Source organism: Pholcus phalangioides, unplaced genomic scaffold, assembly GCF_987345545.1.
Source record: "Pholcus phalangioides strain wild (caught in Gottingen) unplaced genomic scaffold, Ppha-v1.0 ptg000011l_1, whole genome shotgun sequence".
NCBI classification, from domain to species: domain Eukaryota; kingdom Metazoa; phylum Arthropoda; class Arachnida; order Araneae; family Pholcidae; genus Pholcus; species Pholcus phalangioides.
In genome coordinates this window covers 53,287,625-53,310,299 of record NW_028301604.1, presented here as the reverse complement: position 1 = coordinate 53,310,299, position 22,675 = coordinate 53,287,625, and the positions used below count along the sequence as shown (strand labels likewise).

The window sequence follows — 22,675 nt, the reverse complement described above, 5'->3', positions numbered from 1 at the left end:
AGTTGTCTAATTATTAAATAAGAAAATTGACTTTTAATTTATCACCTTGCTCTAAAACACCCAGTTAGAGAAAGTTGTTCTGTTTCTCTTGACCAACAAAAATACATGTTTTTAAGTGCAATATTCGCTGAGATATTTAAATTCGAAATTCGCGGAAAATGAGGGAAAGAGTAGCATACGAAGCGAAGAAAAAGCTTGTCTGTTAGTTTTTGCGGTTTTTTTCCTTTATTTTCAGCAATTTTCCAATTCAAATATCTAAGAAAATATTGTGGTTAACAACATAGAAATTTTTTTGGGCTCAGGGTAGACAGGGAAGCAATTTTTAATTGAGTTTTTGGACAGGGTGATCAGAAAAAAATTAATTTTTTCATTTTAATAACTCCTATACATTCCCTTGAAATATGAATTACGCATCTGAGGTCTACGCATTTTTTGGATACTTTTTCTAATTGGAAGTATGCCTCTAGAATCAACGGGTTCACCAGTAATTTGTAGCCAAAAGACTTAAGTAATCACCCTGTATATTTACGGATATCCTTTTTTTTATGACTGTGAAACACGAGAGTACTGTTACAAACGTATAAGAATTTGTACGAGAAATGACGGTATGTGTAGTAGGAGATATAAAATGATACGCTATAGAGCATAGTTTCCCAACCTTTTTTGTCCCATCACCCCCTTCAGAAATTTTTTTCTCCCATCACCCCTAAACGCAATCTAGCCCATAGAATCCTATGTTATACTCGTAGCTTCTACCGCCCCACGGAACATTCCATCGCCCCCAGGGGGTGTTAACGCCCACGTTGGGAATCACTGCGCTAGAGCTTTCTCTGCCACTGTATCAAAAATATATAATAAAATTAAGTTATTCAGTTTGCACAAAGACTCATGCTTTGAGAGGATATGTTTTTTGTCAATTCTTTTTAGAGCAATAGAAAATATAAATAAATTTCCGACGAGTCAGCCAAAAACCTGATGTACTGATCATTCGCCTTCTTTCATTATCCGAAATTTGCATTCATTTAAATCGATGTAACTTCTTAATTTTTAATTTAAAGTTCTCAACTGCTCAAGTTTTCATTTATTCATTTATTTTAAGACGGAAAAAAAATGGCGAATGTAAAAACGTGGTTTAAAACGAAAAATTAAAACGCTTTTCTTTTCATATTCTGATACTAAGGCACCTATAAGGGAGAGTAAACTTGTCGTCCATTTTTAAGCAAAGAACGGGCTTGCCGCTCCAATCGATGTCTCAGCAGATAAGAATATAAAAAATTCTGTTTAGTACCTAGCCAAGCAATCTTCCAATGCTTCTAAAACAACTATGATGATTAACTACTATAATCAGGGTTGTTTTATGTGTAGTCTACCAAAGTTCCTTCAATTATTCCATAGGATTTTTTTTTACATAACGTACCCTGATATTTCATTACCTACCTTTAATCTACAGAGTTGTCATTCTCCACGAGTAACAAAAATAAAAAAATGATATAAAAACTATTCATCGTAAATGAAAACAACGATTATATATGTAGAAAGACGTCACTCTCCCCGTTAATACTACAGATTCGGAAAACTGGCTGAATGCAGAGATATCGGCGTTTCAGGGAAGGGAAATTCAGCACTCGTCCGGCAAACGAGAGACCGGGGTTCAAGCAGCACCTCCTAGATATAGAAGGCCTCTGCACGCTACTTGTGACGTCAATAAGTAGTCCATTTTCCCTCAGAATATTCAGGGAAAGAAATTTCCTGCCCGTGCCAGTATCATCGTTGTGCGGAAAATAAATGATCGGGCTGGTAGTCTGAATGACGTTTATGGCAACCCGTGCGGAGGCTTTCTATCTCTAGGAAATGCTGGTTCAAGTCGCCGTGAAGGCAGAGATGAATTTTCCTTCCCTGAAACACCGATATCTCTTCATTCAGCCAGTTTTCCGAATCTGTTCTCTTTTTTTTTGTAACAACGATCTTTTTCTTTTTTCATCCAAGAATAATACCAGTGTTTCTATTTGCTGCACGGGCGGAGAGAACGACCCCGTTCCTGAAAAATTTGTATTATTAGCATAAGCGGAAGGTTGGAGGTGGAGGTGGAAAATCCTTCCCCCCTCCGGTTCGAAGAGCCTGTATCCGCTTATGATTTGCTGACTTCTAAAAATATAAATAAAAAAACTTCATGAATGAACTCTTTCTAGATACGGAAGGTACTTTGTGAAAAAAAAGTTCTTACCTTTAAATGTCATTCCATTATCTTACGAGAATGTCCAAAGGGTGGACTATGCACGAGTACTCAACCAACGCACTTCTTTTTTAGAATTTCTCAAAAACTACCAGACAGAAGTTAATGAAATTTTGTTTGGATATGGGACATGAGACAGACAATATGCAGTGATTTATACCATACAGCAGTGAAAGTATCTTATTCATGACCTTGAGTAATGCTCATTATAGAGGGAATGATCAAAACTAACGCTGCAAGATAACAAGTAAAATGGGTTAATACATTAGTTCTCAAACTTTTGCCACCCGTGGCTCCCTTGCACTGGTCATCGTAAACTCACAGCTCCTCGTCGACATTCATTCGCAGTTAGTTTGAAAATTACATAAGGTGTGGGATCAAAGTGTGGGTTTCACAGTTGCTGCGGTATCAAAACTTCTGACTGTTTATATTGAACATTTCGGCTTCAAAGCCATTTTGATTGACAAAATATCTCTTTGTTGCTAGAGATCAGATTGAATGTTTTGACGTTTCCGAACTACGCACATTTGTTCATCAATTTCTCTCCGCGATAAGCCATTACAATTTGATAGCCGAAGTCACCGTTTCTTTTTCTTCATTGAGATTTCTTATTGTCCTGCGTACGCAAGGTGTAATGTTACCCATTTGACCCTCAACAGTTTATTCCAAATAAAAATTATTGTAAATGAGATAATACAGTAATAAAAAATTATCATCACACTCGATGTGTTGACTGCTTGCATATGCATTAAAACCAGTAAAAAAGCCAACACTGAAGAACTAGTAGTAATTTTTAAAAAAAATTATTTATTCAAATTTGGCCAATATTTGGCCTTTTTCCCACATTTTCTGCATAACAATGCGGTTCCCTTTGAATTTTGTTGAAAAAAAATAGGCATTATACTATGCGTTACTTTTAAAAATAATTGAACTTTTAAATGGTTAAAAAATGTATATATGTTTTGTATTTCCATCAATTTTTATTGTGATTTTCACGTGCGCGTTTGTTGTGTAATACTGTTGTATTTTGAAGTTTAATCAATTCTTTCAACTGTTCTAAATGTTTATAATTCAAACAATTAATAGATTTTGTTAGCGAGAGTTTAAGGGGACCTTAGATGATTAAAAAGGACAAGCTAGCGAACGGGCTTTCGAGTCAAAAATAGAGACTACATCTTGGGAGAAACCGAGCGTCTGAATTTTCTGCTCTTCACATGGCGGGTTGGATTCCGTTGCTTCGATAAACCTACAAGTACCCAAAATAGCAGGTTGGAAAAACCCACATTGGTTAACAACATAATTGTGATCATGAGTAATAACTGGCAATTATGCATAATCACCAGATTAACCTTCCTTCTGGTGCAATATAAAACCAATTTGTCATGTGCTTGACAGATACATGAGATGACGATCTAATCATTTTTATCGTCGTACATACGCTTGCACTAAAAGATTAATACAGAGTGCATATTAAATTTCTTATACACCCTTAATTATAATTTCATATTTTTCTGTTATTTTTCAATCGTATCTACTGTTAACTGGAAGATAAGAGGAAGATATTAAAAAATTATATCACAACTTCTACATTTAACCATATAAAAAGGACTTCAGATATCAATTTCGGTTGTAATTGAAATAAATGACTTTATAAAGCAAATTCTATCAATATTTTTTGGACGCCTCGAATTGTAACTGTAAATCAGCAAAATCTGTACAGTGCCAGTTCGGAAGAGAAAATTTCAGAAAAAACGGACACCAACATTTAATTATTATATTATTAATTTTAGATTCTTAAAAGAGAGCATTTGAGTTGCAAAGAAAAACTTTAACTGCACCAAAGAGGCATTTTTGCGATGCGTTTTTAAGTTAAACACGTGCGTTTGGACTTCCTCTAGATACTGGATATTGGATCCAAACGTCGAAATTACAGAAAAGTAAGAAAGCAGATTTTGAAGAAAACCTTTATTCAACTTTAAGATAATAATCCCAGTTCAGTAGTTTAATTGTTGCTGAAGCATTTTTTTTTTTTTTTCTGTTATCATGCAACTCACAGTTCTTTTAGTCGGAAACAACTAAAACACATCATTTTTTGATGGACTTCCTGTAAATGTTACTTACTAATTTAAAAATATAAAAACATGAAAATAAGTTTATGAAATGATAAGCAAAACTTCAGACTCTCTCGTGGAAAAGATCTTGAAATTTACATATATGGTAGAAAAATGTCAAAAAAATACTGAAATTAGTGGAGCAAAAAAATTAGTTTTAAATACCACAAGATACGTGAAACCATTATTTTCTTTACGATGGAGGATCATTAAAAGTAAAAAAATTGAAAAATATATTAAACAAAACTAACTCACTTTTTCTGACGAATCCGTGTCTCACGAGTTGTGCTTGAATGAATATTTTTGGCAAGAGCAAACAAAATGCTGAAGCAATGTGCAAAAACGCTGCTGTTGGTCCTAAATGTTTCCAGACTACACGTGTCCACTTCATTTCTTTACTTCTTGTTCTGATGTTTTGATAAACTGCATGATCATTTTTCATCTTTGAAGAAGGTATAACTGTACGGATTTTGCGGCCATCATTTGGATAGTTGCCGATTCTGAAGACTGCAGTCGCTATAAAGAAAGGCAACAACACAATAGCAGCTCCGAGAAATCCAACATACGCGTTTAGTTCCAGATATGGTTGGTCGTCGATTGGCCACGGAAGAGCTATATATTGACCAAAGCTCTTGATGCCTCTAGCGACAATATACAACTGGAGAGCTACTGTTATTGTGCAGTACCATATGGACCATAGACTATTAAATGAAAGTGTACAACATATTCCTCCTGGGCTTCCCCCAGACCTTCTTCTTTTCCTATTAGATGCAATAGATGACCCTACTGTTCTTCTGGGGCTCCCATTAGATGACCCCATTTTTAATTATTCCTTAAAATATGTTAAGCTATACGTTGTTGCTTTATACTTTTCTGGGAACGTAGTTAATAGGAAAAAACACGTTTCGTGTACATCATTCGGATCATCTTCTTTTATTTTTATCTCAATTCACGATTCAAACCTTCTTCGGTAAATGTTCACAAATCATTTCAAAAAACTTGAATTTTCTCTGGATTCTTTGGCATATATAGCGCCGCACAAGATAGCATGAAGAAAATTTGACCACTTTAAAATAAAATGTGTTTGAGAACTTTATCGCACGTGTTACTAGAAAAACGTTCGTTTTGTATCTGAATCTTCCGTATGGTGTTTTGTGACGGAACTATATCTTTTCAACACGATCCATTTAGCAAATACTCTGTGGTAATATCTTACGACTGCACTATAATCGCCACAGAAACATCGTCATCCGTTATCCAACCAGCATGTAGACATCTGTAAAGAAAGGGGAACGAAAGAAAAGCTTTAGAACACGGTCGTACAATTGTTCCATGAAATGACAGCAAAGACACTCGGGAACAAGCAAGAGTTTAAGAACGGAAATTAAGTCACGAGTAGACAGTCTATTGCTGCTGTTCGCCGATTATCCTTGGCTCAATAAGTTCCCCGGCATGATGTGACGTCAGTTCCTGATTAACGGAAAGAGCTCAGGGACCTTGAGGCCAAACATGATTGCCAAAGAAAAAAGAACACTTGGTGTTGTTATTATTCCTATTTTTCCGGTCGGCTTCAAATAATCTGATATTCTTAATTCCTTTTAGTCTACGAAAGGCAACAAAAACTTTATTTTCAATTTTGAGGATTAAAGTGTTACTAAATATTTTTCTTTCTTTTGCTTTCGAATCGAAAAATTACTCTTTTCCCGGGAGTTGCATATTTATAACAACAATCTAACTTCTCGTTATGGGTATTATCTTAATTCTTCAATTGCCCATGCCTTTAAGATCACTCAGTGAATGAGCAAATCGAATGAAGCGACTCCGTAAATGCTATAAGTTTAAAAAAAGAGCCTCCAATATCAAATTTTATGTCCAAGTTGTTTTCTTTCACACCATGTCTAGCTTCTGAAATCAGAAATTATGGTTTTAAAAATTGATCATTCGAAACTTTTTCAACAGTATGGCATAACAGTTCGCAAAAAAAATTATACAGTATTATCAAAGAAAACGGAATAATCCGCTTGTGCAAATGGTCATTTTGCGCCAAATTTAAAACAACCTGCGATCCTTTCTGGATGTAAAGAAAATACTCGGAGGTTATAATTCAACTGAGTTCAACCGATTCAAACTAAGGCGTCCATAAAAGAGAGCAAACTCATCATCCGTCCATTCGTTGAACAAAAAACTTGTTCGCCTGTCCAAGTAACGTCTAATCATTGAAAAAAGAGCAGGATAATGAATAGCTACTGGCTGTAGCGATAATACTAACGCCACACTTTTGCTCAAAGATGGCGGATGAGTCAGCCTGGTATTTCAAGGAATTCTAATTCAAATAAGTTCACATACTGTAGTTCGCCTTTTTCTTCGTCAAATCCACCTAAGTAGTTATACAAATCCAATTCAAAAACTTAGAATATAGTGAAAAATGTACGTGCGATGTTTTACAATAAATGATATCTTGAAAAATGAACAGTGTAAATGTACGAAAAAGAAATTGCCGTGCTCTGAAGACTTCGAAATATCATATATTATTCAAACCTTTACTCAAAATCAATGTAGGATATTTAAAAAAATGTTGTAATCATTCACAAAATTAGAATAACCTGGAGAGGCAAAAAAAATTTCGAAATATTAGAATATTTGTGAATATTTCTTATTGATTGACGCTGAGGGCAAAATTAGCATAAAATTTTCTATTTCGCATGTGCTACTACTATAAATACCTGCTAGCAAGCAGGTTTTAGTTAGTCATACGTTGAAAATGTGCAGAAAGAAAGACGTTCCGATTTTTCTACCAAACTTCTTATAGTGAGGCTAAGGGAAGAAGGTTTAACTCCACAGGAAATTGCCCGAAAAGCAAGATGTTCTCAAGCAAGTGTAAGTAAAATTTTAAGTATTAGTAGTTTTTAGAATAATCGTGCTAATAGTGGTCGTAAGCCAGCGACTACAAATCGTCAAGATAGACTTTTGAAGAACATCGTGCAGAAAAACCGCTTCAGAAGTTTGCGATTTATTCACAGAGTGGAAAGAAATAGGAGTGACTGCATCATCCTCCACCGCACTCAGACGAATGCATAAATTTGGATTAAAATCGTGTGTGCCTAAGCAAAAGCCACTTCTCACTCTCAAGCATAAAACTGCTAGAGTTCGATGGTGCAAAATATGCTAGCATGGGGTCAACTAGACCGGGAAAACGTACTTTTTAGTGACGAGTCAATGTTTTGCCTGTCCCACGGTCATTAAGGCATCCGAGTTTGGCGCTGCAAACCCGAAACATTCACTAAACAATGTTTAAAACGCTCAGTGAAATTTGCTACCTCTGTTATGGTATGGGGCTGTATGAGCGCTGGGGGCCCAGGAAAGCTTTGCATTTTGAATGTAATTGTCAATTCTAGTGTATACCAAGTCTTAGACCATTTCATGCTACCATCATCCGAAGACATTTGAAGACGATTTCACTTTCCAACAAGATTCTTCATCTAGTCATACTTCAAAGACGACAAAGAATTGGCTTAAAGAAAATAAAGTTAAAGTGCTTCCCCGGGCCTGCAAATTCACCCGATTTGAACCCAATAGAAAAACTGTGGGCCATCATGAAAAGACGCCTGCAGCAATTCGCCCCAAAGAACAAAAATTAACTTATGTCTACCTTGAAATCCGTGTTGGCCAATATCTCTAGCGATGACTGTAAAAAACTTGACAATAATATTCCAAATCGCTCACGAGATGTTATTAGGACAAAGGGGGATGCCACCAAGTATTGAAGGTTTCTGAATTATTTGGTTTGAAAAATCTACGCTTTCTTTCCAATTTATTGTAATTTTTTGAATCAACTACTAAAGTATTATAATTTTATGATTTTTTTCGGAAAAATGCATTCTGTTTTTATTTGTTAATGTATAATTTTTCTTTTGTGATACATTCTTCAACAAACTATGTAGAATCTGTTGTACTTGTTTGAAATTTGTAAAATTATATCTTCGTTGTGTGAAATATAATACAAATTTGAAATCAAATTTTGCGTTTTTCTCTACATTCTAATTTTTTGAATGGGAGTTGTAGTACTGATACGTGAAAATTAACTTTTTTTATCGATGAATGTCGATACATTCTGACTGAGTTGAGCCCGCGTCGGATTCATGAAGTGAGTAGCGAATTTCGAGTAGTGATGCAAATGTCTTAAGTATCAATACAGAGAAACGAGGTTCATTTATTCAAATCTAAATCAGGCGGTCCTTATTTTTTTTCATATTGTTTGTCATATACGTGAAATTATTTTGTTTACAAAAAAATCTTTTTGTGTGGTCAAAGCCAAATCTTTCCTGGACGTCGAGTAGTTTCATTGGTCGTATCATGACGATAGGATCTGACAGAAGCACTTAAATGGAAATTGAATTTCCATAACAAAGAAAAAATATCAGCACTTGAGCTATCGAAAAAAAGTTCAGACATTTTTTTATCCGCTTATTTTTCCTCGCTGTTCAACACCTATCAGTTTTTCCTTTAAGACATCTGTAAGCTTGATTGACCGTTGTCCAAACTTAGATCGGAGAACCTTTCCTCCTTTCCCAGAAACGATGATATTTCTTCAATTCTCGACTGTTTGTCGAGTGAGGGAAAACGTCGAAAAACTTCATCGTCGTCATCTCTCTCTTTTTTACAGTCAAGCTGTCCTATAGACTTGAGCTTTCCCTTTCTCTCACGGGACATTCACATAGAAAAACTGGGATTTATTTGAACATGTTTCGTTCAGAACTTCGAGTACGACGTTGAACAAGCAAGATTGCCTTGTTTCTTTTTTTAAAATGAGGAAGCTTTGTCAAACTTTATGTCTCTACCTTATTTGACTCGCCTTTATAGTCTCTAATTTCTATGAGGGAGAGCCGTAGGCTTCTTTTTTTTTAATTATTTATCAAATTTATAGATTTATTTTATTGTCCTAGAGCGGCTTCTGGAAAGTGCACACGGAGCACAAGTTAACCCATTTGCATCATTGGAAAAAGTGGAAAATTGGCCCATATCACCAAAATTTTTTTATTGTATAAAGCTAGAAATATTTCAAAATGAAAAAAAGTGAAAAACAAAATTTCGTACACAAAGAATTTATAATTTTACTTAGTTCAATGAAGATATACATTGAAAATAATTTGAAAAATTAAATTCGGTAGTTTTATACAGTATGATAGTACTCTAGTGTTTTGTTCTTATGCATAAAAAACTATCGTATATATGCGCTTACGATGCAAATGGGTTAAGAACTCTTGCTGTATGTTATTTGCTAAACGTCTTATCTGTAGGGATTGTTTTTGTTTGAAGTTTCATTCTCTAAATTTATTTACAGAGTGTTTATAATTAAAGTTCCCATATTCATCAGAAAGCTATGCAACTTTGAGCATGTCCTAATGAAAGGGTGGGGGAATGAAAAAAATCAGTTGCAATATTCATCACTGGAGGTCATTTCCTTATGCAAATAATAGTGCACATGCTAATTCTTGAAACCATCAACACATCTGCTCTAGCTCCACGGTAAGGAATTTAAACATTTTCAGCAGAAAACCGTTTCCATTATCATTTCTTCGCTAATGAATATGACATTGGGTTTTGAGAACGTGCTTTGCTAGTGAAACTCTTACGAAAATGGTGATTCATCAGAAGCTTTGTGGAGATTTTCGGTCTTCCAAGAGAGTTCGAAAATTATCCTTATATTCCTTCATTAAGACATTCTCAAAGTTTCATAGCTTTCTGATTATAGTTACAATTTTATAGATAGCTTAAAACAGGGGAGTTCTAATCATAGATACCTTCTACTTGTAGCATATAAAGTACGTTTATGTAAAATACCGAAAATCTATATATATAAAATTGTCTATACAAGATTCATCGAAAGACTGGTTATTTGTGGAGATGAAGATTACAAGGAAGAAAATTCATCACTGCCCCCACAGGGACTCGAACCCCGGTCTCTCTCTCTTGCCGGACGAATGCTCTACCATTTAAGCTATGGAAGCAGATAGAATATTTCAACCTTGGAGCGTATATATATGTTGAAAGGCACCGTACATGGACGGCGTCAACAATCAACTAATAGCTCGTGATTGACATAGGCCAACCAGATTGCCACGTGCATAGAGAAATGTCCTCTCCACTTGTCAATACAAGATTCATCGATAATTGTAATCTTCATCTCCACAAATAACTAGTCTTTCGATGAATCTTTATTGACAAGTGGAGGGGACATTTCTATATGCATAAAATTGTCTGTCTGTCTGTCTGTCTATGTTCTCTATGCAAATTTGCAATTTTAGATCGATCGTTGTCAAATTTTGCATATATAACCAAACGGGACCCGACTTGAACAATCAAGTTCGTCAGAGCTGGGCAAGTGTCCGAAATGAGCTAAAAACTGTCGGGCAACAATGGTTCCTGGGCCTCAACAATATCTTTCGGAATGTTTACTTTGGTCACCGTGGTTCCCTAGCAATGCGTTTCAGACATGCATATGCCTTTACAATGGTTTGTCATTCATTTAATCCTGCTAGTATTATGTATGATAATTTATTCCTTTATAATGATTTGTCACTTTTTCAATCCTTCCAGCAACTGAAGAAAACCCGGGCAGTGCCGGGTATTATAGCTGGTAAAATATATATTCACATGCAAGGCAAATAAAATATACTGTATATACGGCCGTAAGGCTTTACAAGGACAAAAATACCAGGGTTCAGTTGACATCACACGAGATCACTCTTTTCATAGTGAATAGTGAACTGTATGCATCTTCTTGCAGGGTCGTAACTAAAGTTTTGTCGGGAAGGACACAAACTTGATTTTGTCGTTCCCTGCCTGCACTGAAAAGTCGATAAGTTTTTTAAGTGTTTTTTGTCCCCCCCCCCTAACATTTGCCGCCCTCTCAAGAATAGTATCCACACGGGACATAAGTCCCACTTTGGTGGGGCACAAAAGTAATATAATCATATTATATAGTATTGGCAAAAAACCTTGATTGAGTGAAGTGTAAATCAATTTTTTCATCTGTACAAAAATGATTTATTAAATGCAACGCTTATTTGGAGAAGGGAAGGGGGTATAGGAATTCTCTCTTTCTCACGGTAATTACTCTCTTAATTACTCATCGATACTTGGAAGTACCAGCAGAATAAAAACTCCACCCACTAAAATCTACAAACGTTCCTACATTGCACCAAAAATTCTACATAATTATTGTATTCCGTTGGGCTTCGGTAACTTATTTTTTTTTCTTCTTCTGTCACGAAATTTTGAAGATCTCTCAAGCTGAGGTAATACAGCTACATACTTTTGATTGACTCTTGAAACCCACTCGTTCCGAGTCGTCGGCTGGCTCTTCATTGGCCAACGGCAAATTAATTTTACTTGGAAACCAATTAAAAAAGCATCTATCACCCACTGCGTGTTTTAAATACAACTGCATTTATATCGAGAACAGAGTGGCTTCTGATACTCTGTACGTAGATATTTTTTTTAACTTCGAAAGCATCTCTTATGACGTGGAAAAAATTCATTTGATTCTCAGCTACATCCAACTGATTTCACAAATACGTCAATATCTTTAAATAGGTGTCTCAAAATAGCTTCATATTCTGTACTTGGGAATAACACAGCCCATTTTATAAATGTGTGTCTTTTATAACTGTTTGAAAATTAACAACTTAAAATTCACGAGTTTTTGAAAGGGTTCAAATTCAAGATGATTCTTTGTTTTTTCACTATATTTGCAGGAAAACTCAAAAAAAAAATTCCAATTGAATTTTTAAATATGTTGACTATCCGTAAGTACAGCTATAAAAAAATTATAAAGTTCGATGAACAGATGTGTGTCTGAAATGATTCAAATTTTTTAAGGGGATTTACTCTTTCACATTCATCATCATGATTACATTTCATCAGCCGTTGTTTCGGCTTGAATAGCAATGGCATCTCTATCTCCAGCTACAAAGGAGTTCTAAAAAAAAAATTGGTACGTATATTTTTATCTTCATTCAGAGAATCTCTTCCATTTTATTTTTGATCAACTCTCATGTACCAGAAAATACGAAAAGTTGCAGGAAATAGCTGTATTTTGGGATTGGGATGAAAAGGTTCTAAACCTATCTTGTGGATCAATTTATCTTTGAGAGTAGTTGTACTTTTTCTGTTATAGAATTTATTTGTAAATAATATCACACTGATGTGTCTGATGTCGAAACTTCTGACTATATGGCTCGAATGATATGCAGTACATTTTCTAAAGCACGTTTTTTAGAAAACCATTTCTTTCCCACCTAAAGGTAAATCATGCCATGCTCGTCAACATAAGTTATCGGCTTTTTTATTCACATGTTAGACGAGTCTTAATTTCTCAAACAGATACCAGAAAATCAGAACGTCAGACAAATTATCTCGCGACATATGAAATGCCCCGGTTGTTTCATCGTAAAACTTTTTGTGATTAAAAATTGCAAAATTGCATTAGTCGAGGTTTTACCTTTGATAACGGCATCCAGGTGGCACCGAAATACATCGAGTGATTTTTTGTCTTGATTGTTATTTTTAATTTCATTCATTCAATTATAGTCTTATATCGTGAAAACTAAAATCCCATCAGAATTCTTTGATTACTCATCAATCGAAAATGAATGGAAGTAGTTTTGTCAAACTTCAGGCACTTGGCAAATAAGTGTTTAGCACATCGGAATTAAGCTGCTGACATTCGAATCCCAGCTTAGACATGATTCATTCAGCCGTTCGAAAGTTAGCTCTGAGACATAAGTCCCAGTGCAATGCCCTAGCAGCGAAAGATGACCGTGTTCTGACCATCACGGGGAGTGACATAAGTTCGAGTCAAAGTTAAATTTCATGTTTTTCGTCAGCTATTTATCAATAATTAACAGATCCTGTTCAACTTGTTTTTGTTTAATATTACTCGATCACTACAAGGATAAGGAAGTCATATGCGTATCTCCTCATTTTACCTGAAAGCTTCGGTGACCAGAAACCATAAATGAAAATAATAAAAACTAATGAACTCAACAAGAGTTAAAGAATTCTTGTACTGCTGTTTGAGTAGGTGGTACTGAATGAATTGAGATTTAAATTATTTGTTTTCTAGCCTTTACATATGATTTAAATCAAAGGCATTGTATAATATAAATAAAATCAAGTGATTTACGATGTCAAGCTCCGGAAATCTGAAATTTGACTTCATATCGCAGCAGTTTGATTGCTTTACGTTACAAGCATACTTCTATTTGAAATGATGATAAAATTAATTAATTAAAATATGATACTTCTATTTAAAAAAATTTAATAAACTTTAGTAAAGCATTTTCAGTGCTGCGTCCCTGTAAAAATCTGTATTGTTTGAAAGACAAGGAATTGTTTTATGCAGATAACTGACAAGCCTGTTTTTCATGGCGGATTCTGTCGTTTTAGACCAAATCGAGATAAGACGATAGGAATTGAAAAAAAAAAAATTTAACGTCCAAATATGATAACATACAAACTTTGCTTCAATCATTAACGAAAATAAAAGTAAAAAAAGTCGATCTGAGAGTGCGAGCATCAAAATTTCTAAAAATGAAAGGAATTCTCTCCCAAATGGTTTCAATGAAATTCTATTCAGAGGGTTATTACGATCGATGCAGCTTGTTAGCCGATGCTTAATCGATTATTCGCTAGACTGAAATGGAAGCGGTGGCAAAAATTGAAATAGGTTAAGAACATGCGGTTTTGACAAACGATCATGTTTCATCAGTGATCAATTATCTTTGAAGAAACATGACACTAAGTCTTCAACAAGCTACTCAGACTTCGTTTTCTCAATCTGTCACCTATGTCTGGAAAGAACTCTTTGTGATTCCTTCAAGATGCAAAATTCTCAATAATGATATGCAATTTACTTGGTTGAATAGTGTGCTATTGCAAGTTTTTGAATGACTAAAAATATTATTTATACCGAAATATAATTTTTTATCAAAATATAATGTAGCAATTGAATTCAAACCTGCGCAAGCTTTCATGATTTTCACCTTTAGGGGCATTCGTTCTCAAAATACAAGTATCTGCTTGTTTTTATTCACCCGAGAAGCTCACTAGTGTATTTTCAGTTTCCCCTTCTTGCAATTACTACCGTATTTTATCAGAATAAGCACATTATACTTCATGATAAATCTACCTTTCACGTAATAGCAAAATTTTACTTTTTTCTGGAAAAAATAACAATTTCTCAGAAAGTATTTAGTAAATTATTATTATAAATTACGAATATATATATATATGTATGTATATAGGAGCCCCTGAGGAGTTAACACGGAGCACCGGTTGAGAACCGCTGAGTTACACCAATGTTTCTCTATTTATGCCAAAACTATTGCTATATCATTAGAACATCACTTTATATACGTTGCATCACATTTCATTCGAATAAGTTGAGAAAAATTGACAAGTTGTTGAGGTCACGGCCACGCCTCTTTAAGGATGTAAAACAAGTACCGTGTCACAATCTACTCAGTACTGCAGTGAAATTTTATCAACCAGAAACATTCAACATGCGTTGCATTGTATATTATTAGGATGCTCGGCCGTCTCACAAAGAATGAAGGAGAGCTCGCGAGTATCCTGAACCATCAGGTTCCGCCTCGTCGCCGACTATAATTGCCGTTTCACTCGTATGCTTTTGATAAACTGATCTGGAGCCTCCCCATCATCACAGGAATTATTATCAACCGCCACTGTTTTCCAACTTTGACCATACCATTGGGTACTAGGTGTGTCTTGTTGGGGCTCTAATAACGTGCCAAGTTATTTTATAAAACTTGAAAAATGCAACCAATAAGTGTATAGGTTGCATTCGAGCAAATGGAAGCACAATGGGATTGTTGCTTTTTTTTGTAAAAGATCTTTTATCAAATTTTATAGTGTAATCCCGGCTATAAATCTGAGGCGTTCCCGATAAGAACTTCAACGTTCAAATTTTGGACTTTTTTGAATTTTCTCGAGACGCTCTATCCTTTGAAAGCGTTTTTGATAATTTTGAAATTATCTGACAATAGCATGTTGTGACATTTTGAAGAAGAAAAATGGTTTTCGTAGTTCCAAACCCACTATTTTGACATATATATTCACTATTTGCATTTTATTTGACGAATATTTGTAGAACTTAGTAAAACAAATCAAACGACATCTTACAAGACGTGATGTCATGCCAGAGTCCAGAGCTACGATAATTTTTAGCCACATGGCACTTCGACTTTAGTGCCTCAAAATGGCAGCGCGGTTTCATCATTCGATGACACGCTCGTGTGTATGTGTCTGTTATCAAGAGATACTGTATTATATTCTGTCTGTTTTTATTCCTAAATCGCAGCTGGGGAGTGAACTTTAAATTGCACCCCGGCATTTTGGCACCCCTTGCCATGTAGAAGAAGCAGTTAAAAGGTAAATTCAGCGCCTCTTCTGTTATAGTGCCCGGGACCTGTCTGTCCCCTCCCCCCCAGTTGCAGCCCTGCATGAGATATATACTGATTTTAATAAATTGAGGGAAATCACAGAATTGTAAAACCTCAACAAGTTTTGTAAAGATGAATATGAAATTCGGCCAAACTTTTGTATAAGTACAAATACAAATACAAATACAAATACAACGCCACAACAGGCAAAATGCCCAACGAGGTGGCTGATAAAAAGATGCCCATAAAAATATGGTTGTCATATGTTTCAAAAATACAGCAACCCAATTAAAAATGCAATTAACAGTAATTAATAAGTAATAATATTATAAGGTGCAAAAATGGTATGAAATCGAATTTCAAGAAAATTATTATATTTTCAAAATCATCCTTGATATGCATAAAGAATTAAGTACATTCGTCTTTTTAGTTCATGTATGATTCAGAAGTGAAGGCGAAAAAGTTTCTTAGTGCTGTATAAAGAGAGAAACTATATATATTTCAAAAAACTTCCACAGTGGAAATTCGGTCGGCCGTAATCAAGTGTTTGACAAATTCAAGAACACCGGCAGTTCTTTGAGATGCCTTTGAAATGAGGACAGAAAAATCTGGAGTAAAAATGTGGAAATAAAATTCTTTTATCTCCACAAAATAGAAAGAACTACTTTCACTCGACACATATGAAAAGAAAATGAACCAGATAAGAGATGAAAGGAGGAAAGAAATAATATATAACAAGACCCTTCTCTCACCCTCTTTCTAGCCATCTTGTAAGCACATAATTCTAGGAAATTTGGATGATACCTAGGGAACGTATATGGAAACGGCGGCTAACACAAGTCATAAAGCATGTGCGAGAGTTTCTCTCCTCTCTCTCTCGCTCTTTTTAATATAACTTTTTACTTGAACTCTATTTTTTTTTTTTCAGTTTCAGAACCTAGATGAATATTTTTTTGAGAATATTCATATTTGATATACATGCAGCAGTCAGCTCCTCTCTCAAGTTGAATTCTAGTTTTAAAAACTTTAATATCAACATCAAATATTATTTATCGCTTCTATCACGCTAAATTCTATACAAAATGTTGTTATTTATCGATGATTCAATGTATGTTTCCACATATGTATAGGATAATTCTATACATAGATATATTAGCCACATAGTGAACTGCAAATAAAGATTGCGACTTTAGAATTGAGAGTGCAATAAGTATTTTGCAACAAATATTGGGGCAAAAACATAATAGGTAGGAAATAATAGCTGGCATTGCATGTATTTCTTTACGTTCTGTTTTATTTTGGGTAAGTGCTCATCACTGCCCGGTTTTCGATACACGCTCGGAAAATAAAACTATCAATCGAAAAGAGACTAGAGGCTTTGCAAATATGTATCTGTTCTAATGAAGAAGATGCACGTATGCATGTTGATCCGCGGTTCGTTCTTGATCAGATTTCGTGCTTCGACTTGCTTTTTTATGCATAGAAGGCCCACGAACAAAATTATACTCTACGACTGTTTAATTTTGTTTCTACGTTTCTTTGGAAATTTGCTGGTGCACGTCACTTCGAACTTTTCAATGAAGATTGTGATATACTACAAAATAAATTAAAAAATATATATATAATTAAATAACGAGATCACGTATTCCCAAGGGATCGGCATGATCCGTCTAGGGAATTTGTTAGGTTAGTAGACATCCGTGCCCGAACCCAGACCTGCACAGTGAGAAGCTAGTTCCCTAACCACTTGACTGCCAGGCGGAATATTCCGCCTGGCAGTCAAGTGGTTCTTCTGGCGGCATGTATCGCAAATCAGCAAACTAAATTGAAAACTTCGAACTATATTGAATAGAGTGATTCAATACCGTGTACATCGGACCAAAAATTGTTTCAAAGCATTCAAATGTTATAAATTTACAACTTTTCTTTGTTAAATCAGGACGTAGAAGTAAGTAAAAGAAGTGGAGCAGCAAAAAAATTTTGAGTTACCGTTTGGAATTCCCGCATGTTTCATTACTACCACTTAAATTTCGATATGATGTGAAGCGGCACTTTTGATAGAGCCGTTTAAAATGTTGACTCTCTGACCTGATTTTAAATTTCGAGGCAAGCCAGAAAAATTTAGCGAACTTTTTTTCTAACAGTATATATCTTCGAGATGCGTAGTTCAAATCATGCTATAACTTTTCTCTTTGTTCGTTTCAGATTCAACAAAGTTGACAATTATATGTATATCATCTCAGTAACAATAAAAAAAAAAGTTTTTTCTGAAGAACAAAAAAATCAGTGTTCGTTGCAACGAATATTTTATACTTTTTTATTAATTATCGACCTACTGTTAAGACCACGCAATTTGCGAAACTTCACTTTAAAATTTCTGTACAAGTAAATGAGAATCTCATCCGAACGAAAGAACTTGCTCACTAATGATTCCAGGTAATCAGTTGAGTAAAGATCTCTTTTCTCTTGACCAGCTATATCATTCGACAAGGAAATCTTCGTAAGAAAAGATTGAATGCAATCCAATCAGAATGTCTAAAAGAGAAAGAATGCAGCACTAAATGTCTTTAAAATTCAAATCAATGTGTCGATAGTGTGTTGCCACAAGACTGATAAAAGAAAATTAAGTTGCTTTACGACGCGCATTAGAGACTCGTAAGAAATGAATTAGTCTTTTACCCTATGCTAGGAATATCCCTCTTTATTTTAAATTGAAACATAACCTAAATTGATTTTTTATAGAATTTCAATGAATTCAAAGTGAAATTATTATTGTTCTCGTTGAAATTAATACGTTATTTTCCAGTCAATTAGACAAAATAAAAAAAAGAAATCCTAATTGTGTCATTTTTATACAAGAAATATTTTTTTTCGCATTGAATCTCGACTGCTTTGATTTTGATGAGATTCATAGACTTAAATTTATCACTCGTGTGTGTATTATTATTAATAGAGACTTGCTGCTGGCCCCATATTGAGAGGAAAAGTCATTTTCATTACACAGCCAATCACCGACTTCCCGACTTTTCGAGTTACACACTGAAACATTTAGAGCTCTTGGCAGTTCGTAGGATGACCTTGGTGATATTTGGCAAAAATGTTTCTACAAGATCCACCTGCTTTCCATCTTTTCGGAATAGCAGCAAACAAAAAATGCCTATAATCATTAAAACAATTTGTGAAAGTATTATACTGACCTTTCACAAAAGGAAGGATTTAGGGGCCCTCCTTCCCGAATGAAGTGAAAATGCCGGATATAAAGATACAATGAAATGATTAAGTTGATTAAATACAAATACAAAGCCACAATAGGAAAAATGCCCAACGAGGTGGCTGAGAAAAAGATTGCCATAACAAATATGGATGTCATATATTTCAAAAATACAGCCACCTAATTAAAAATGCAATCATAAAAACTGAAAACTATATGTACAGATAAAATATTATACAATGTCTATAAAAAATATTTGTGGTTGTCTTATTCTAAGTATGGGTAGCTTCTCAATTTACCCCAACATGTTTATCATATTTCTTTTTAAACGTGTCAATTTTGTTATAATTTACTACTCCGGGGGAAAGTTACTTCATTTATTAACAACCCTATTAGCGAAAAATTCCCTGCGACACCACAATCTAGAATTGTAGGATTGCTTCTTACCAATCGATGCTGGTGTTCCCTTGTCAAAGCAGTCGATTGACGGAGCATTAATAATTCATGGTCCATCCTATCCATCCCGTTGAAAATTTTGAACACTTCGATCATATCCTCCCAACACCCGCGTTCTTCCAATGTAAACATCTTCAAGAAGTCTCTCTTCATAACTCACGCCTTGTGTGCCAGCAAGGACACGCGTAGCTCTTCTTTGCACCCCCTCAACCAAGTCTATGTCCCTCTGTAGGTATGGTCTCCAAAACTTTACAGCATACTCCAGTCCAGGATGAACTAAGCCTCGTAAAAGCGAAAGAATCACTTTAGGCGAACGCCGCTGAACAATGTTCAGAAAACCTAAGCCGCTCTCCATTCAACTCGTAAGAAAAACGTGGGTTGTTCGAACCAAAATGAGAGACCATGCACTTGTCAACGCTAAACGTCATGCTCTATTCTTTGCCCATGCTCCAATCCTGTTTAAGTTGGTCTGGAGCAACTCCCTATTGCCTTGATTCCCGACTACTCTCATTAGCTTTACGTCATCTGTGAATTTGCTAACAATTCCATCGATATCCTAATCGAGTTTATCGATACAAAGTGAAAAAATATAAGGCCAAGGACACTTCCTTGAGGAACTCCACTTGTGACGCCTGTCCAATCAGAGAATTCCCCTTTCACCATAACCCGTTGTGACCTATCTCTTAACCATGATTCTATACAATTCAGCAAGTTGCTCCCAAACCCAATCTCGTGTAAACGCTTCAAGAGTTTACCTAGTTGGACCCGATCGAACGCCTTCTGGAAATCAAGGTAAACAACATCGACATTTTTGCCTTTAGTCACATGATCATAAAAGCAAAGGAAAAGGAGGTTGGTTGCACATGACTTCCCCTTTCTGAACCCATGTTGATTATCCGACAGTACATTATTCTCGTCTATCCACTTCACGGATTGCCTTTTGATAATAATTTCAAAATTTTCGAGAGGGAACTCATCAAACTCAATGGACGATAATTGGACACAGCTTCTCTATTACCCTTTTTATGTATCGGAACTACATTAGCAAGCTTCCAATGGGACGATACCCTCAGCAACACTACTCCTGTACATATGTGCGACTGGCTCCAACTATTCATTAGCACATTCCCTGAGGACTCTAGGATAGATATAATCTAGTACTGGTGCTTTGCTTACGCATGCATTTTTTTAGAAGATTTAGGACCTCCACACCTTTCACTTGAATAGCGTTGATGATTTTAGTACCCCATGCAACACCCGTACATTGAATATCGTTTTCTCTATTAAAAACTGAAGCGAAAAAGTCAATGAAAGAAAATATTACCTGCCAACCTAGATTCAACTTCCTCGCTATCCCTTATCCCTTTCTTCAATGCCCTTCTTTTATCAGTAAACAATGACAGGTCACCTCGTCCACTTTTATACTCTCTGAATGCTCTTTTCTTTTCAAGATAAATTTTACGCACGCTATTCGTGAACCAGAGGGGGTGTGATATACAGACGAAGGGAATAACGTCATGCAAAACAAAGGACAGCTTCGTACTAAATTCTTCTCATTGACTTACCACCCCGACTGACTCCAACCGGTCCTTGAAACCTCCCGTAAACCCGTTAACCAAAACATCAAAGTTATTTCTCTGAAAACAAGGATCCATACTTTTATTATCAACCTTACCCGAAGAAAAGTTACAGACAAAACTAACAATACGATGATCACTGGGAGAAAACTCGTTCCCCACCGAAACATGTTCAACAAGATCCTCTGAACTAGTGAGAACTAAATTCAAAATAGCAGTACACCTAGTGGCTTCTGATACACGCTGATACAAAATGTTATCGAGCACCAACTTAAAGTCTTCCCAATCGATACCCGGGTAATTGAAATCCCCTAATATGACAACCCTCTTAAATGCAATTTTCTGAGTTGTTGCCTTTTTGAAGTTGGCCGTCAATATTAAGCAAAGGAAGAGTACTATACGTAGTAGTACAATCATATTAAAGTACCTGTGCCCTCCCCTAAAAGGAATTTCTGTGGCCCTGTGGTATGGCATTATAACATTTATTGATTTGAACCATCAGTGAAAAGTATACGTGGCAAAAGAGTTGATTTAGACTTGGTCCAACTTATTGAAGTTGGTGAGAGACAGGCAGAGATATATTGTGAAGCTGCCAAGGTAGCTGAAAGTGAAAAGCTAAAGGAACATGAGCATGGAGTTTTGGGCTCAGGAATATGTTAAGTGGAAAATTTAGCTCTAGTATTCATTAAAATTCAAGAAAGCCTGCAGGTGATCAAAAAAGTTTGTTCTGTTTTGAGTTGGGCTGAAATTTTGAGTTTCCGGTTTTGTGGTGAAGTTTTGGGTTTTGAGTTAGAACTTTATGGGCGTTGTATAATATTTTATCATGTGTATATATTGTTTATAATTTGTGTTAATTGCATTTTTAATTGGGTTGCTGTATTTTTGAAATATATGACATCCATATTTTTATGGGCATCTTTTTCTCAGCCACCTCGTTGGGCATTTTGCCTGTTGTGGCGTTGCATTTGTATTTCTGATTTAAAATTAGCGACTTTTTTTCTACGCGGTTTTGACTTACGGTCGATGCTCGGAACAAATCCTGTTCAGAGATCCTGTTCAGAGTGGCTGCTGTATTTGCGCTTTGTATTTGCCGGAAGTAATATATGTGCTCAGTCGCAGCAAAATATATAAAATTTAACTCTTCCAAATGCTTTTGATGGATCCGAAGAATATGTGGAAATTTAGCTTCATTCTTTAGCTTCAGACTCCTATCAAATAAGCCTAATGTGAATAATTTACTTATTTACTTTGTTCTATTGCAGCGCAGATACAGTAGTTGGATAAATTATACAGGGTGTCCTGCAAGATCTAATTTGGTTTATTTCTGATCAACCGTTTGTCGTAAAGGTATGGTTTCAATTTAAAAAATGCTCAAAATGTGTTCAAAAATCACCCTGTACCAGTTTTGAGTGTGAAAAAAACAGTGCGTCACAAAATAAAATTATATGGTTTTACCCCTCTCCCTCTCTGTCCTCTAACTTCCACTTACAAAGTTGTTGTCATGTCTCTTCTGAGGCTAACAAAAAAATTCCCGTTTCCAAGTGCAATATTCGCTAAGATATTTGAATTCAAAAATTGAAGAGAAAAGTTGGGAAAGAACAGCGTAAATGAGGTAAAGCAAC

At 35.4% G+C, this 22,675-nt stretch overlaps 1 protein-coding gene across 8 annotated transcripts in view; it reads right to left on the bottom strand.

Moving 5' to 3' along the window:
• The window catches only part of LOC149080560 (uncharacterized), a 100,194-nt gene that overhangs the window by 43,256 nt on the left and 34,263 nt on the right, over positions 1 to 22,675 (bottom strand). For 4 of the 8 annotated variants that reach the window (XM_089239675.1, XM_089239682.1, XM_089239676.1 and 1 more), the window contains exon 2: positions 4,600 to 5,620. In XM_089239675.1, coding sequence (XP_089095801.1) covers positions 4,600 to 5,164 — 565 coding nt within the window. In that variant the 5' untranslated portion in view covers positions 5,165 to 5,620. Of the gene's footprint in view, positions 1 to 4,599; positions 5,752 to 18,145; positions 18,210 to 18,233; positions 18,341 to 22,675 lie in introns of those variants that run through there. The other 4 variants (XM_089239674.1, XM_089239681.1, XM_089239677.1 and 1 more) reach the window with 3 other exon arrangements.